This window comes from Juglans microcarpa x Juglans regia, chromosome 3D (genome assembly GCF_004785595.1).
Source record: "Juglans microcarpa x Juglans regia isolate MS1-56 chromosome 3D, Jm3101_v1.0, whole genome shotgun sequence".
NCBI lineage: Eukaryota > Viridiplantae > Streptophyta > Magnoliopsida > Fagales > Juglandaceae > Juglans > Juglans microcarpa x Juglans regia.
Genome location: NC_054598.1, coordinates 39,023,447 through 39,039,813, shown reverse-complemented (window position 1 = coordinate 39,039,813; position 16,367 = coordinate 39,023,447). Strand labels below are relative to the sequence as shown.

Sequence of the window (16,367 nt, the reverse complement as noted above, 5' to 3'; positions counted from 1 at the left end):
GCCGGTACGGTACGAAATTTAAAACACTGGTTTAACTTACTCCTTGATTAAAGTTGAAAAAAATTGGTAGCAAATTGGCAAAAAAATGGCATGGTTACTTTGACCTTTGGCACAACATATTGGTAAAGGAAAATCATTCTCCCCAACCCATGCCTGCTTGGCTTTTCTTTCCTAGGCAATATTTAGTACTCATCGTAGTCTCAAAAGCATTATATGTGGAAACATAAAAAACTGAACACAGTATGAATCATACAAAAAATTAGAAAATGAATTCCACAATCAACCATCAGTAATAAATTTTGGTAATAGTTGTTAATGCAACTACCATATTACACAACACCAATACAAATACTCCCATGAAACTCATTGTTCAGCTATATTAACTACTAATGTCATATTTCGGGTGGACCTTCAAAAAGATAATACAAAACCATCCAACATAGCCTTTTACAGTATATACTCCACTATATTGATCCTTCTTCATGGATTTGGGGCTAGATTAATTGATGGATAATTGCAGCAGGTTGGGTGAAATCCGTGCATCATTGCTTGTAACGATCAATATCAATGGGTTTAGATATGCATAATTAGGAGATTTGGTTGTCTTGACAAGTAAAGTTTCAGATTCTAGTGATGATTTAGTTAGGTACATTCACTAGACGTACATATCAAAATACATGGATATATGTCATCCGAGAATGCAATATGCATAGTTGGGCATACAAGTATATATACGTTGAAATGTCATTCACTATTTAGAAAGTATTCATAGAAAGTAGAAAAGACTATAATTGTGCACTAACTAGAGAAGCAGATCGTGTATCTCAAATTTATGTATTGTTACAATAGGGAAAAAGAGTATAAAAATCGAGAAAAGAGAAAACATAGTATAATTATTGTACCCTATGTATATAACCTATATGTATGACAAGTCTATTGGCAATAAACTGATGCACATCGTGCACCCAAATGGAAAACTTAATGCGTCGAGGCAAAATTGGTTAAAGTTGTCGGATAAGGCCGATTTTGATAATTGATCATACGGTCACCTAAATGTACATTATACTTTCTTGTTTTACTTGAACATGAGATCCAATAAGTATGGTTATATTAGATAGCAGTCTATACGAGTCTTACATGCCAGAAAGTAGGAACTTTGTGGCATGTCACAGTCATGTCACTCTACAATAATAAGAAGCATAGAATCTGAAAATTCCAATAAAAAAAATGTTGGAAGACACTTTATTGGAAGAGTATATAAAGCTGAGTAATTGTCTTGAATTAATTTTGCACATTCCAAGTCTTGAAATACATAATTGGATTTGGGATTTAGGTGCTTTTCAAAAGGTTGGGAATTCAATATGCACAGTCGGCCATCCCACATTACAAATAGAGGTTGGCTAACCCCTTCAACCTTTGTTTCAATGTGAACCAACTTCCTTTTATAACAACTCAATAGAGTTTTGATTCAAAATATGTTGTGGGTATCTTGAAGAGTGTTGTTCACAGTATCAAGAACAACAACACAATATCAGCCCGCTGTTTATTAATTAAAGCGGAAAAATAAGAAGTTAAAAATATATTGAGAATAAGTGATTGTTAGAAAAAACTATCATGTTTTGAATAGTTGAAAGGTTTTGAAGATGACATGTTGAATGCAAAAAATGTACACTTGCCCCAAGATACCTTGAATAATTTACATGTAAACTCAAGTGTATCCTTAATCAAGTATGTGGTTGGAAACTCAAGAACATACAAGCTGGATTTTCACAGCTCCAAGATGGAATTTCATGAGAGAGTAGGTCTCTCCAAGATGGATTTAGATGCCTTTAATGACAATTCATCCATACTTCACATTAATAATACTCAAGTCATTGCAAGAGTATATACAATCAGTATGCTTTGCCACAAAAATTATGCTTTCACATGGTCTAAAGTATCTCAAACAATCAGTCAATATGTGGAGAACTAAAGGAGCTTAAAAATATATATGTTACAAAACACTCGGTGTATAAGCCAGGCAATTAGCTGGACAAATGTTTTTAAATTAAGGCCCGATATATAACTACTTATAAAGACTGTTTTGCTGTGAAATCAATTGAAAAAAAAATGAAATTGGACAGTTCAATCGCCTAGGTACATATTGAACAGCAACTCAACTTTCCCAAAGTGGGTCTATACGCGGCTTATATATATATAGACCATTTCACAGACTATGGAAAAGATAGTAGTATATACAGAAGAAGAAAGCTTACCACATGTGGAGGTGGCGCACTGCAGAGGGTTGGTACTGTTGGGTTTGCTCCTTTGGAGTCCCACATCGGTGGGAGAGAATTGTGGAGCAAGCCTCAAGGCCTATAAATAGGGTGCTTGGCCTCTTAGTTAATTGCACAAAGTCATAAGCTTAATTAGTAACTTGTGACTCTAAGAAAAGTCCTCTATTAGTTTTTTCTTGTAAAAAGGAAAGAGGTGAGAGTTAAAGTTTTACTAGTGGGAAAGCTTTGTGGGTGTCATTTGGGTGAGGAGAAAAATTGTGTGATTGTAATAATTTTTCACATAGTGTATTTTCTTCTCTGGGTCTGGTGGTTTTTCTCCTGTTTTTGGGAGTTTCCACGTAAATTCTTGTGTTGTTATTATTTCTCTGGTTTTCTTCATATTTCACCAAAAAGTGGATCCTGGGGGTGAATTTGGTAGGTCCAAATTTATAACAAGTGGTATCAGAGCTACTAGGTTCCTTTTGGTGGGTGGAGCTTTGGTGTGGTAGTGTGAATACGTACAGTCTAAGAAGGTTCTGTCTAGGAGATTGGTATTTAAGTGGTCCAGTGTGACCCTCCAATCTTTCCTGGGAACCTTGAAGTTCTGTCTAGGAAAGAATAATCTTTCCTGGGAACTTACTTAGTGAGTACTATTCATTTCTACGGTAAAAATTCATCGAAGCAATGTCAGGAAGTAAGGCTTCAAATTCTATCAGATATGAGGTGGAGAAATTTGATGGGAGAATCAATTTTGGCTTGTGGCAAGTTCAAGTCAAGGATATTTTGATTCAATCAGGATTACACAAGGCGTTGAAGGGCAGAGCAATCCCTGAAGTCAGCAGTGATACTAGCGTGACTGATGAAACAAAGAGCAGATCTGTAATGAGCGATGAAGATTGGGAGGATCTGGACTTGAGAGCAGCAAGTGCGATACGTCTGTGCCTGGCCAAGAATGTTCTTGCAAATGTGCATGGAATATCTACGGCAAAGGAACTCTGGGAAAATCTCGAAGATTTGTATCAGACGAAGGGCGTCTCAAATCGGGTGTACCTGAAGGAGCAGTTTCATACACTGCATATGAGTGAAGGTACAACTATTTCAGATCATTTAAGTGTACTCAATGGCATTGTCTCTGAGCTAGAATCTATTAGAGTTAAAATTGATGATGAGGATCAAGCCTTGAGACTCATCTGGTCTCTTCCACCTTCCTATGAGCATATGAAGCCTATTTTGATACATGGGAAGGAGAAAATAATTTTTTCAGAGGTTACCAGTAAACTCTTTTCTGAAGAGAGAAGACTAGGTGGTGGAAGAAATGGTCCACCTGGGAACTTAGCATTGGTAGTAGCTGGTAATGGAAAGAAGAAGAACTCCATGAAGATGAAAGTAGTCTGTTGGGGGTGTGGACAATCTGGGCACGTCAAGAAAAATTGTCCAAGAGCAGGAGCAGGTTCGGCAAGTGGCTCCAAGTCAGTAAATGGAGATACTGGTAATGAAACTAACGTTGTGTCTCTCTCCATGGAAGACGATGTCTGTTAAAGGGACATGTACATCCTCATGGCATGCCGCTAATTCCCAAAGTTGCCATGATAGAGGATGTGTTAATGTTAGTGGGTCCACAAGTTTGCACACATGCATTGGTTTGGCATTAATGCATGGTGTGTGGTGGAAATTTATGTCGATGGCTGATGAACTTCCAGGAAAGCCAAACGTGGAAGTTGCACCATAATTTTTCAGCAATGTTATTTTCGACATGGGCCGAAATTGAAATGCTTGGAATTGGTTTATTCTGAGTGGGTATGCTTTTATGGTGGAGCATGATAGCAAAAGCTATGAAGATCTTCATTGCAGTGGAGCGTGGCTGTGGGACCAGCCAAAGTCGCAAGGTGGAGATTGTTGGGTTTGCTCCTTTGGAGTCCCACATCGGTGGGAGAGAATTGTGGAGCAGGTCTCAAGGCCTATAAATAGGGTGCTTGGCCTCTTAGTTAATTACACCAAGTCATAAGCTTAATTAGTAACTTGTGACTCTAAGAAAAGTCCTCTATTAGTTTTTTCTTGTAAAAAGGAAAGAGGTGAGAGTTAAAGTTTTACTAGTAGGAAAGTTTTGTGGGTGTCATTTGGGTGAGGAGAAAAATTGTGTGATTGTAATAATTTTTCACATAGTGTATTTTCTTCTCTGAGTCTGGTGGTTTTTCTCCTGTTTTTGGGAGTTTCCACGTAAATTCTTGTGTTGTTATTATTTCTCTGGTTTTCTTCATATTTCACCAAAAAGTGGATCCTGGGAGTGAATTTGGTAGGTCCAAATTTCTAACAGGTACGGCGACACGGTGGGGCAGCCTAATGACAGAGGGAGAGAGAGAGAGGGGGTCAGAGTGAGAGTTATAGAGAGATAGAATGAGAGAGAGACAAATCAGATGGTTAGATGGAGGTCAATAGAATAACTCCGTTACTGGCGAGGATGCAACAGCGCGACAATAGATTCACGGTGACAGGAACGGCGGCAAGAATCGAACAACGAAATGTTCAGAGCGCGAGAGTGATGAGTTAGCCAAACAGAAATTGGGGAAAAAATTATACGGGAGAAGGGGGTCTGTAATATATATGTGTGTGTTATAACTGCGGAATTAGTCGTCATTTTAACAGAAATCCAATATACGCTGCAGATGTCAACACTTATTGCAGCGAAACCATATCGTCGCAATAAATATAATCCCACGATAAAAATGTCGCCGTAGGCAATCCATGAAGTTGAAGACACTTGTTGCGATGACTATATAGTGCTGCAATTGGAAATAATTGTGGCGTGTACAGAAACGGACGTATCTGATGCCACTTGTTTCGCCCTATACTTTTTCCTGTGAATTCTAATCGCCGCAAGAAGTATCTACACCACGGTTTAAAAAGCTGTCGACAAGTGACTTTCACCATTCCACTTGTTGCGACGACTCAATATTGCTGCAATTGGGATTAATACTGGCATGTACGCAAATGCCAGTATTTGAGTCCCCTAATGCGGCGTTTTTTTCTGCAGCGGAAATTACATGCCGAAAAAACTTTCGAACCTCAGCGATTTCCATGGTCGATGAGGAGCTTAGTGATTGTCAAGTGTATAATTGGTTTCTTTCGACCGAATTTGACCACCGAAATGAGAAAGCGCCGTAAATGCCCGGATATGTTGTAGTGTCGTGCATGTATCTGTGTTGAAGAACTTGCACCCAATAATTTCTAGTGATTCGAATCATGAGGGATATCTATATATATATATATATATATATTGATTCGAATCATGAGGGATATCTATATATATATATATATATATATATATATATATATATAGTGCAACGAAATTAACATTTCACATTCAACTCCATATATAGTAAATTAGCATATGTATTACAGAGTCACAACAACGGAATTAACAAGTTCATCCTTAGCCAAGGCTCCTTTGAAATCACAAGTTCATTACATTTAACAGCTCTTATTTGTTGGACACTGCAAACCACAAATGAAACACAAGTACTACGTACTCGTGTGTGTAACCCAATATTGTTTGATAACTTATTTTGACTCATAACGTAATGTATGACGTTTCATATATATCATATACGTACACATTAACTTCTTCGTATCAAAGCAAAATATATCACCCCTCACATTGCCTCCCCATAAGTTCCTGCAGTTCGATTCGCACCTGGTAATTGTCTAGCAGAGCTCTGTGTCTCGACGTTGCCGCCCGCAACCTCACCCGATATTTCCTCCAAAGACCTCCCCTTTGTCTCAGTCACTAAGAATGTGCAAAAAAAGCCCAACATGTTGGTGACAGCCAAAAACATCATGGCCTTCTTAATGTCTTTTGCTTGACCATCTAATGTAAAGTTCGCCACCCCAAATGCGCCAACCATTGCACCAGCCTTCCCGGCAGCTGCGCTTATAGCATGGCATGTCGACCTTAACCTGGTTGGGAACAACTCGGCTGGAAGCACAAAGGTTGTGCTATTAGGTCCAAAATTTGCAAAGAAAAATGTTAAACCATACAAAGCCGCGAACATGGCGCCATGCTCCTTGAGGTAGTCGTATTTGACCCCTATGATAAGCATGAAGGCGGACATCATGAAAAACCCCATGAGTTGGATCTTGAACCGTCCTAGCTTCTCGATGAAGAACACGGTGAACCAGTAACCAGGGAAAGTCCCGAGCAATGCAACGACAAACATGGCTTGTGACGTCTCAAATACCTCTCGTAAAGCGCTAAGGTCCATGTCCTTCTTTATTAAACCCATTGCCGGAAAAACATCTTTTTGGGTCAGGTTTTGGCTGTAAAATGCTATATCCAACAAGAACCATGTGCTCGTTGTACCTATTAGATGAAGCCCGTGACGATTATAAAACTCCACAGAAAGCAACGGGTAGCTGTTAGCAGCCTTGAATTGGGACAACTTTTCTTGTTCAGCTTGGATTTCAAGATCAAGAACCCGTCCCATATCGGCGGCAGCTTGTTTGGCATTCCCCTCGATTAAGGCAGTATACCGACCTGTTTCTGGCATTTTCATTCTCCAATAGTAAGTTAAGAGCGCCGGAACGGCTCCTATCATAAGCACAATTCTCCATAGATAGTCTCCCTCCCGTTCTACGGAAAGAAAGTGATCGTCCCTGAATGGAACAGTTTCATAGTAGCTTAGAAAGATCTTTGAAAGTATCATGGAAACTAGGCCCGCGAATATAATCCCCACACCCTGCATCGCAAACACTGCAGCAATGAATGCCCCACGAGTTGTTTTGTTAGCATATTCGGACATGATCGTGGCTGAGAGTGGATAGTCTCCTCCAATGCCAAACCCTAGCCAAAACCTGAAGAAACAGAGCGTTGTTATTACAGATCCTGCAGTCGTGGTGCCGAAGGACAAGCCGGAGCATATGGCACAAACAACCATGATGACTAGAGTGAGGCCGTAAACTTTTTTACGACCAAGTTTATCACCCAGCCAGCCAAAGAACAGTTGGCCTGTTAGCGTGCCAACTAGCGCAACACCAACCACGGCATTGTTAACCGCGTGGGGGAGCTTTCCAGGCTTACTGCCAGGGGCATAGTAGAGACGACCCAAGAGTTTTGAAACAGTTGAGATGCAGAAAAGGTCGTATGCATCAGTGAAAAACCCCATTCCGGCGATGATGATGGCAGTGATGTGGTACCATTGTGTGCGGGCAGAGTCAAGGGCGTCTAGCACAGCTAAGGCCATTTCTTTTTGTTTCTTTTCTTTTTTGTGCCCAAGCTGGGTTTGATTTGTGCAGTACTGAATTATATCTTGCTCATTTTTATAGCTGGTTATGAAGGAAAATAGGAAATGATAATGAAGAGAGGAACGTTTAATCCTAGGTTTCGGGGGTAAAGACGAGAGAAATTAACAAAGTAATATTTGAAGGATATTCCATTTGCATAGATATAATAAATTAAGGATATTATATATAATATATGTCTCGCATATGCCTACCTAATAAATTAAGACAATATGGTATATATCATGGCTAAAAACTAGCTAGTATGCGGTCAGCCGGATTCACTAATCAGCCAACCATTTAATTAATTACTAGGCGAAAGCTTAAGAATATACCTGCTAGATCCACGAAGACGCGCGACGTTGGATAAAAATCATCAAATATTTTAGTTTTTTATTCTAATTACCAGAACATATATTGTAAGCTAGCTAGCTTTGGTGCCAATTTATGATCTCGACACGGCAGAAAATGTACACATGATAATGATGTGTCAAGGGAAAAAAAACAACATTCCATTTAGTTTGGATTGTTTTTGCAGCCAAGAAAATGCATGCCTACTTAAGATCACACTCGCAATAAATAATTACAAATTAATGGAAATGTTAAATGTACTTAAGAAAAATTTACAAAAACTTATAGTCAGTTATTGATATGCTGAAAATCATGAAATTTGAATTTCAAAAAAAAAATTAACAAAATGAGTCTTATAAATAAAATTGTAAATAAAACTATATATACGTGTATCATTTGGACAATTTATAGCAGCATAGAACAACTAATTAACCTATATATATTGAATTTTCTCAAAAGCATGAACCCGGTTTGCCACGTGGGTGTGTCATGTAGGAAATAAGAATCGACAGAGAAAATTCATATTAGATGTATTAATTAATACAAGGATGGGTCTTAACGAATATTTCTAGCGCAGCGTGATATTTTATTTTATTTTTTTTTAAAAAGTGTAAATGCTGTACGTTTTCTATAATTAGAAAATATATAGTTTATTTTAATTCCGATATTCTATCAAGAGGTTTTGCACCTTTAGGGTATGGCCGCGCGCGTGCATGTCTTCTTCCTGTTCCTATTGTTTGTACATGCCCGGCCGTGGGTTATATGCTTTGGCTTCGCTTTCTCTGATCTGGAATTAGAAGTTACATATCGATCAACCTTAAATTAAGCTGTCCAAGTTGTTGTCGTGATCGCACGTTGTACAAGTTGAAAAGTACATAGGTTTCTTCATCTTACAATTAAGGAAATGGCCAAATAATATTGTGCTTATTGAAATGATCAGGGACATATATGTGTGTGTATATATAATATATATATATATATATATATATATATCTAAGAATCATATATATAGATAATATTCACTAAATCAAAGACACTAGGGCGCCATTGTTAATATTAGACGTTACTTTCCATTTTTCAACAATATGCAGCAAAGCTAGCATGTATCCATTTTTTTTCTTTTTAATTAAGCAAAACCGTACCACGTAGGTACTAGCGCCGCTAGCCTTAGAAATTAAGCTTTGTAATTGGGTAACTGATTTAGTTTGATGAGGAATGTTATACATCAGTTACTATTCACTCACATGTCATATCTTATATTTATAATTTTTTAATAAGGTATAAGGATGTTTTTTATAAGATGTGAGGTGTAGGATGATGAATAGTAGATGATAAGAAGAGTTATTCTAATTTGCTATAACACGTGATATATATATATATATGTATATATGACGTACCTACACGTATGCACATATATAAATTAAGCATCGATGAGGTCTTTAATATATATATATATATATATATATATATATATATATATTTATATAAGCTCCCTCATGACATGGCTCTGATCAGACATATATATAATCTTTATTTAAAACCATGTAAGAATTGTTTATGATCTTTACCGCGTATGTCATTTTCGTAGGGTTTTATCTTCTGTCATTTTATATATACTTTGTACGCCTCTGTTTTAGGGTGGTTACACTGGGATGTTGAACGAATGGTAAAAGGGGGAATCAATAGGGAGAGATTATTCATTCTGGAAACTTGAAAGAACCTGCTTGTTTTCTTGGAGGTTGGGTTGCCTCGAATACCCTGTGTAATATTACATCATATGATGAATATTCGAAGTTAGCTTTCATTTCCATTTCTATAGATTGTCATTGATTTACATTTTCCCATTACAATTCAGTACACAAGAACCAGAGTCTTTACAATTGGTATCTAGAGCCACAAATTCTCTATGGACGGGATAAGTTTCAAGAAACAACAAGAAAATCTGTTGTTGATGGAAAATATTCTTGAACCACTTCTGCAACTCAAGAATTTAGTTAATCGAGTCCACGAAAATTACAAGGTTTTGAAGCAATACCGCGTGGAGTGGCAAGACTAGGAGGACAAAGAGAACTTGGCAGCTACGGATTCAACTCAAGGAACACAAAAATCGGTAGTGCATAGGGATGCAAATCGGTCGGTCCGGTTTCAGACCGGACCGGACCGGACACTCATAGGGATCGGACCGGACCGGTAACTATTGGTCCATTCGGTCCAGCCTTTTTTTTTTCTTTTTTTTTAAATCAATTAATAAAAAAATTTATTTAAAATACTAAATTAAACTAAGCGACTTATTAATGTGGATTATGTAACAAACTCAATAAAAAAAATATTGTATATGGTCAATGATAATAAATTAGATAAAAATTACATTATTAATTTATATAATACTATATAATTAACTAATTGATATTATATATTAGTTAATTCATAGAATATTAACAAGTGTTAATAACATATTTAAAATTTTATATTGTTAATAGTGATAGGTTAGATGAAGATATATAAAATATTGTTAATTTATAGAATATTAACAAGTATTAATAACATATTTAAAATTTTATATTGTTAATTGTACAATTATTATATAAATAATATATATAAAATATATATTTTTTATTTTTCATTCGGTCCGGTCTGGTCTGGAAAAACCTTGGACCGTGGACCGGACCGAAACTTTTCGATCCTCTAAAACATGGACCGAGACCGACGGGTCTCAATCTCAATCCGGTCCGGTCTGGACGGAAATGATCGGTCCGTTTGGTCCAACCGGACCATTTATCACCCCTAGTAGTGCATGAAGAAAATGGAACGAAAGATGAAGATGACGTCACGGAGGAAGGCGTAGAAAAGGCAGCAAAGGTGGAGAAGAGTGTGGCAGTGTCTGCAAAAGTTAATCCCAAAGAAATCACTCCATTTGTCTTAGAAATCCAAATCCAAAATTAATTTCTAAACTCTCATATTTCCTTATCTAGAATTCATTTTCCTTCATTTCATCTCACAAATGACTTCTTCCTCCCTTCGTACCTAGCAAAATCAATACATTGACTATAAAGGATGGAGCTGTGAAGCCTAGCCCCAAACCCAATATTTTGGTTTACTATCTTGTGTCACTGTGGGCTTGGCCAGTAAGAAGCCCAAACTAGGACCTAAAGTGTAACACCCCGTATTTTTTTTAATATATTTTTTTTATTGAAAGATTATTTGTTATTAATTTAAAATTTATTCTCTTGTTTTAAAATTGTTAGATTTTTAGTTGTGTTATTTTTATGATTTTTAATTTACGAAAATTATTTTTGAAGTGCTTTCTCTAAATTAATTATTGTTATGCGTTTAAATTTCTTCTCGAATTAAATTAACTTGTTGTTGGGTTTAATTATTTATTTTCACTTTAATCACTGTGTTTGAATTATTTTATTTTACTTGCTGTGTTAAAATCGTCTCCGTTGGATCATTTTTGTGACCCAAGTTATGAGGATTGGACCTCATTTCTTTTCCCTCCATTTTTCTTCCTCTCATTTTCTTTTCTTTTCTTTCTTTTCTTTTTTTTCTTCTTCCTTATTTCTCCCTTCCCCCGTGCGCGCGCCCCCTCTCCCTTTCTCTCCCCGGCGTCCGTCACCTTCACCCAGACCGCCGTCGTCGCGCCGCCGTGCGCGACACCGCCCGGCCGACCAGCTCCCCCTCCCTCCGGCGACCTCAACCCCCAAATCCCAGCCCCTACCTCGCCGTCGGTAGCCCGCACGCACCCCACGAAGCCTCGGGCCACTTTCACGCCAGCGCCGCCGTGAGCCAGCGGTGGCCTTCACTGCCCACCCCTTTGTGTTCCCCTGCCGCCGGCGACCTCACCCCACCAACCTCACCTCCATCCGCGCCGCCGTTAACCACCAGTAGCCCTTCAAAGCCGCGGCCACCATTCGTTCCAGCGCCGTCGTCGCACCACTTCCGGCCACCATCTCTTCACCACATCATCCTCGACCTCTTGCCAACCCATTGGACCCAACCCCACCTTCGATCCGTCACCGGTGAAGCACATTCATCAATATTTTCGATTTGGGTATTTTGGCCTTCTACCGCCTTTTGCGCCGCCACCCACGGCCAACCACCACCACCATTAGCTTCACCGACATCCCTAAGTCCTACCCTATCAATCTCGGGTCTTCGTTTGCACCCGTTCAAAAGTGGGTTTTTGAGACCCACGGCCACAGTGCATTTGGCACTGTTTTGTTGCTGCGTTGCCGCTTCTAGCACCTCCGTGATCTTTCAAAAATTATATTATAGCATTGTAAGTATTTTTCTCGAATAACTTTTGAGATTTAAATGTATTTCTGCGCTAATTTATATTTACTGTGAATTTGCTGTTTGTGCCGGACTGAGTCCGAGGAGTAAAGGGGTCGGTTGGATTGGATGATGGAGTTGGTTGTGTGATTGGTTTATGCTATGAAATTTGTTCGCTGTTTCGGAGTTAAATATTGGTGTTTTGAATTTGACGTTGGTCATGGTGGATATTGGTGATTTTTTAGGAAGTGGTGATATATTTTGAGATTATGAGGGTTTTAAGTTTTGAGAAATTAAGATAGATTATTTTAGAAGCTTAGGCTTAAATATGGAAATCCGTGATTGATTGAAAACTTACGGAAATTGTGTGATTATTTTTATAGGTGACGATTTATAGTCGACTCGACATTTTTGAGGAAATTTCTGAAAAGCTAAGTTGCCCAGGTAAGCGGGGTTCATATACTAGTTTTGCATAAAACAAATAAAATGAGGTTGACTTTGAGAATAAATGTGTTTACTTTTTGAAAAGAGATGATCTGAAAACAACCTCAGATGTTTATTCTGCATATGCATAAATTCTACATAAGAGAAAGTATTTTTCTGTCATGACTGGTGTAGACATGAGCTAGTTTTGTGCACTTTATTTCTGAACTATGTAAAAGAGCGAATAAGGAATTCTAAAAGTTTTGTTATGAACAAATGAGAATGTTTTGTTTATGTTTATCTCGAACATGCGAAATGATCTGAAGCTTTTCAGTGGTTTTGTTTTGATGTGATGTGTCATCTGAAAACATTGGCATGAAGTTCTGATTCTGTATATGATTGTAATCGGATTTTCGATGAGATCCGTTCTGTTTCTGTTAAGGCCCAGCCACGGGTATAATGGTGGTTTATAACCCTACTACGGGGGTGAAACATGGTATACGGCCCAGCCACGGGTATAATGGTGGTTTATAACCCTACCACGGGGGTGAAACATGGAAAATGGCCCAGCCACGGGTATAATGGTGGTTTATAACCCTACCACGGGGGTTAAACATGGTATTGTCCCGATGTGATATTAAACGATGATAAGATTATAATGTTTCAGTTTAGAAATGCCAACGGATTCTCTTTTTGGAATAAGTATATTTTTCTGAAAAATTTCGTTCTAATGTTTTTGTACAAGTTTTGTTTCCGCATTCAGAAAGCAAATGTTTTGTTCGGCTTATCGAATGTTATAAATGCTCATGTTTACATGCTAGTATATGCTCTTTGCTTGCTGAGTTGTCGATAACTCACCCCGTAAATCTTCATAATATTTCAGATGACATCGATGGCTCAGCTGAAGATCAGTATTAGAATCTATGGAGAAGATTAGCATTGATTTGTTGTTGGGTATCTCATAATATTAGTGTTGGTGTTGGAGGTTAATTATCTTTCTTAAGTTTGCTTCAATGGATTTAGACGGTTTATGGAAACTATGTTAATGTTTTATTATTTCTAGTTGTTATTTGAGACATGAAGAAGAGTTGATTTTATTTGGGTTATTGGATTGAATATTGGATAAATGAGTTTATTTGATTTATTTAATTGAAGTATTTACGTTCGATTTGAGGTTTGAAAAATAGATATATTCTTGAATTTGGAAGTACTCTAGCCTTGTTAGAGCTGATTATCAGGTTTTATAAGTTAACTCTCCGGACCCTCGGGGTCGGGGCGTTACATAAAGCCCAGCCCCTTATCCCATATGATATCGTTTTTGCTTAAAGGGTTAAAACCCTAAGTTCTTCCTTCTTTCTCTTTCTTTTCCAACGCCAAACACTTGCTTTTCACCCTTCCCAGTTCTACCCCACTTCGTCGGCACCATCGCATCCCCGCCACATTGAGCTCATCGTTGCTAGTAGTCCATTGATATCTCTGTTCCTTAGTCCCTTTGTTTTCGCTTCTCTCTCTCAGCCATCTTCCCTTTCCTAAGTAGCCAAGCCTCACACCATTGTCATTGGCGATGTCTTAGGCAGCCACCCATAAGGCCTCGTCCCTCTCACACTGTCACCTCCTAGCTTTGGCTCGGCTCCCTATCGCGGTGTTGTCTAGCAACCACCCCGCTACCGCCTTCATCACTGTGATACACCACCGCTGCTCATCACTGATCAACCTCAAGCCCTAGTAGATGTCATGCCCTTCTTCCCATAGATCACTCTCTCTCTCAGTCTCCTTCAGTCTCATCCTCTGTCCCTCAATTAAGGCGCCACCGCCATGAATCGCCACCCTCCACTAGTAATTGAAGATCGCCCGACCACCCCCAACCCTCTAGTTCCAACTCGACCTCTTCCATCTCAAATCTTCCCCAATATCGAAACCATATATATATATATATATGTATATATATATATCTCTCTCTTAGGGTTTTACTTACTGTCGCCAACCACCACCAGCCACCGGTAGTCCCCCTTCCCATCCTCTGAGTTCATCAGATCCATCACCCACAAATTTTCACACGTTGAGTCTCGTTTTGCCCAAAAATTGCCACTGTTCACTGTGTCGCGCCACTGCAGCCACTGTGCTCCGCCCCTCTTGACGCTACCAAAGTAAGTTGTGTGCCACTCTACTTTCATATTAATTTTTAGGCATCGTTAGTTTTAAATAACTGTTGTCCATCTCGCAACAACGCGTACGCACACACAAGATATCCTAGACAGTGCGTTCGATCATCCAAAATTGCCTTCTGCGTTGTATGTAAAACCTTAGGTTGACCCTTGGAATACTAACATTAGAAAATTGTTTAACTGTATTGTTGCAGTCTGGTTGTGTTGGAATTGTTGGCCGAGGGCCTAGTGAAGCACTAGGAATCGCGTGTAGTTGTGATTTGTGAATCTGTGTGTTGTTCAGCCATTGGTTGATGTATTATTGCCATGTCATCCAGTATTTGTCTGTTCATGCATCTGCATTATTAATTATTGTTATTTACCTTTATTGTATTCACTATGCTCTGATCCATGTCTGTGTTGTGATTAATTTATCAATTGTGCTATGTTTTCTGGTTGTGCTGTGAAACTGAAAAACTGAAAAACTGAGATGAAGCATTATTGTAGTATAGCTCCTCTGGTCACTAGGGAACATGTCAAACTGAGTGACTTCTCCTAGGTTGTCGCTGGTTGAGAAGGAAACTCGTTTGGTACAATTTTGGTAATGTTGAAAGATCTCATTTTTTTCCTTTACAGTGAAATGTTTATAATTTTCCACAATGTTTCATTTAGTGTAGTGTTTCAGCACTGCATTTCATATATGAAACGCAGTGTTTAAGATTGTGACCTTGAATCTATCTTTTTTTTGTCATTTACCATTATTTTTGCTTTTGCGTTTCATGTACTGGAATTCCATTAGAATCTCAGATTGTATATAGGGAAGAGGATGAAACATTAAAGGACAAGCAGAATCAAAATATTTCTAGACTAGTTGTGGATGTTGGGTTGCCTCAAACAGACCCGTGGTTATTTTGTCTGAATGAAATTCTTCCCTGTTTTCCTTCATCTTCATTCTGACTGAGCTTGATATTATATTTCTTTTCATTACTAAAAAAATCTATTACAAAAGCTTCCAACAGGGACTTAACATTTAGTATCCATAGTCTTGATCCTGATGGCAGATGGTACACGCTCCAGGAAGTAGCAAGATGCACTTCAACGACAGGTGAATCCCCATGAAAAGCCATGCAAAATGTCAACGGAAGGTTAGATTAATTTAATGAAAGATTAGAGCAACTTACTAATATGATGAGAACAATAACGGCAGACCAAAATAATAATGTTAATAGAAAACTCCAAGTGGGTCTTAAGAGGACCAGTTCCCTCATAGGGGAATGTTTACAATGGGCGTCTGTTTGGATTTTCTCCATTTTGAGGGTGATAACCCTGCTGGGTGGGTATTTAAGGTCATACAATATTTTGACTTTCATCAAACACCTCTTGCTCAAAAGTTATTGATGGCTTCATACAACATGGAGGGAAAGACCTTGGTGTGGTACCAAGATGTCGCTGAATCTGGGCAATTTACATCATGGAAAACATTTGTGAGAGCATTATTATTACGATTTGGGCCTACAGCTTACGATGACCCTATGGAAGCACTCACAAGACTTAAACAAACTTCCTCAATAGCTACCTATAAGGCTTAGTTTAAGGCACTATCAAACAAACTAAGAGGGTTGTCTGACCATCACAAGCTTAGTTGCTT

At 38.4% G+C, this 16,367-nt stretch overlaps 1 protein-coding gene across 1 annotated transcript; it reads right to left on the bottom strand.

Annotated features, from left to right (window-relative positions):
* Window positions 1-5,812: 5,812 nt before the first annotated feature.
* LOC121255922 (low affinity inorganic phosphate transporter 4-like) lies at window positions 5,813-7,616 on the bottom strand. Its single transcript, XM_041156479.1, has one exon. It carries the CDS (start codon window positions 7,490-7,492, stop codon window positions 5,906-5,908), a length of 1,587 nt encoding a protein of 528 aa, XP_041012413.1. The 5' UTR covers window positions 7,493-7,616; the 3' UTR covers window positions 5,813-5,905.
* Window positions 7,617-16,367: the final 8,751 nt, after the last annotated feature.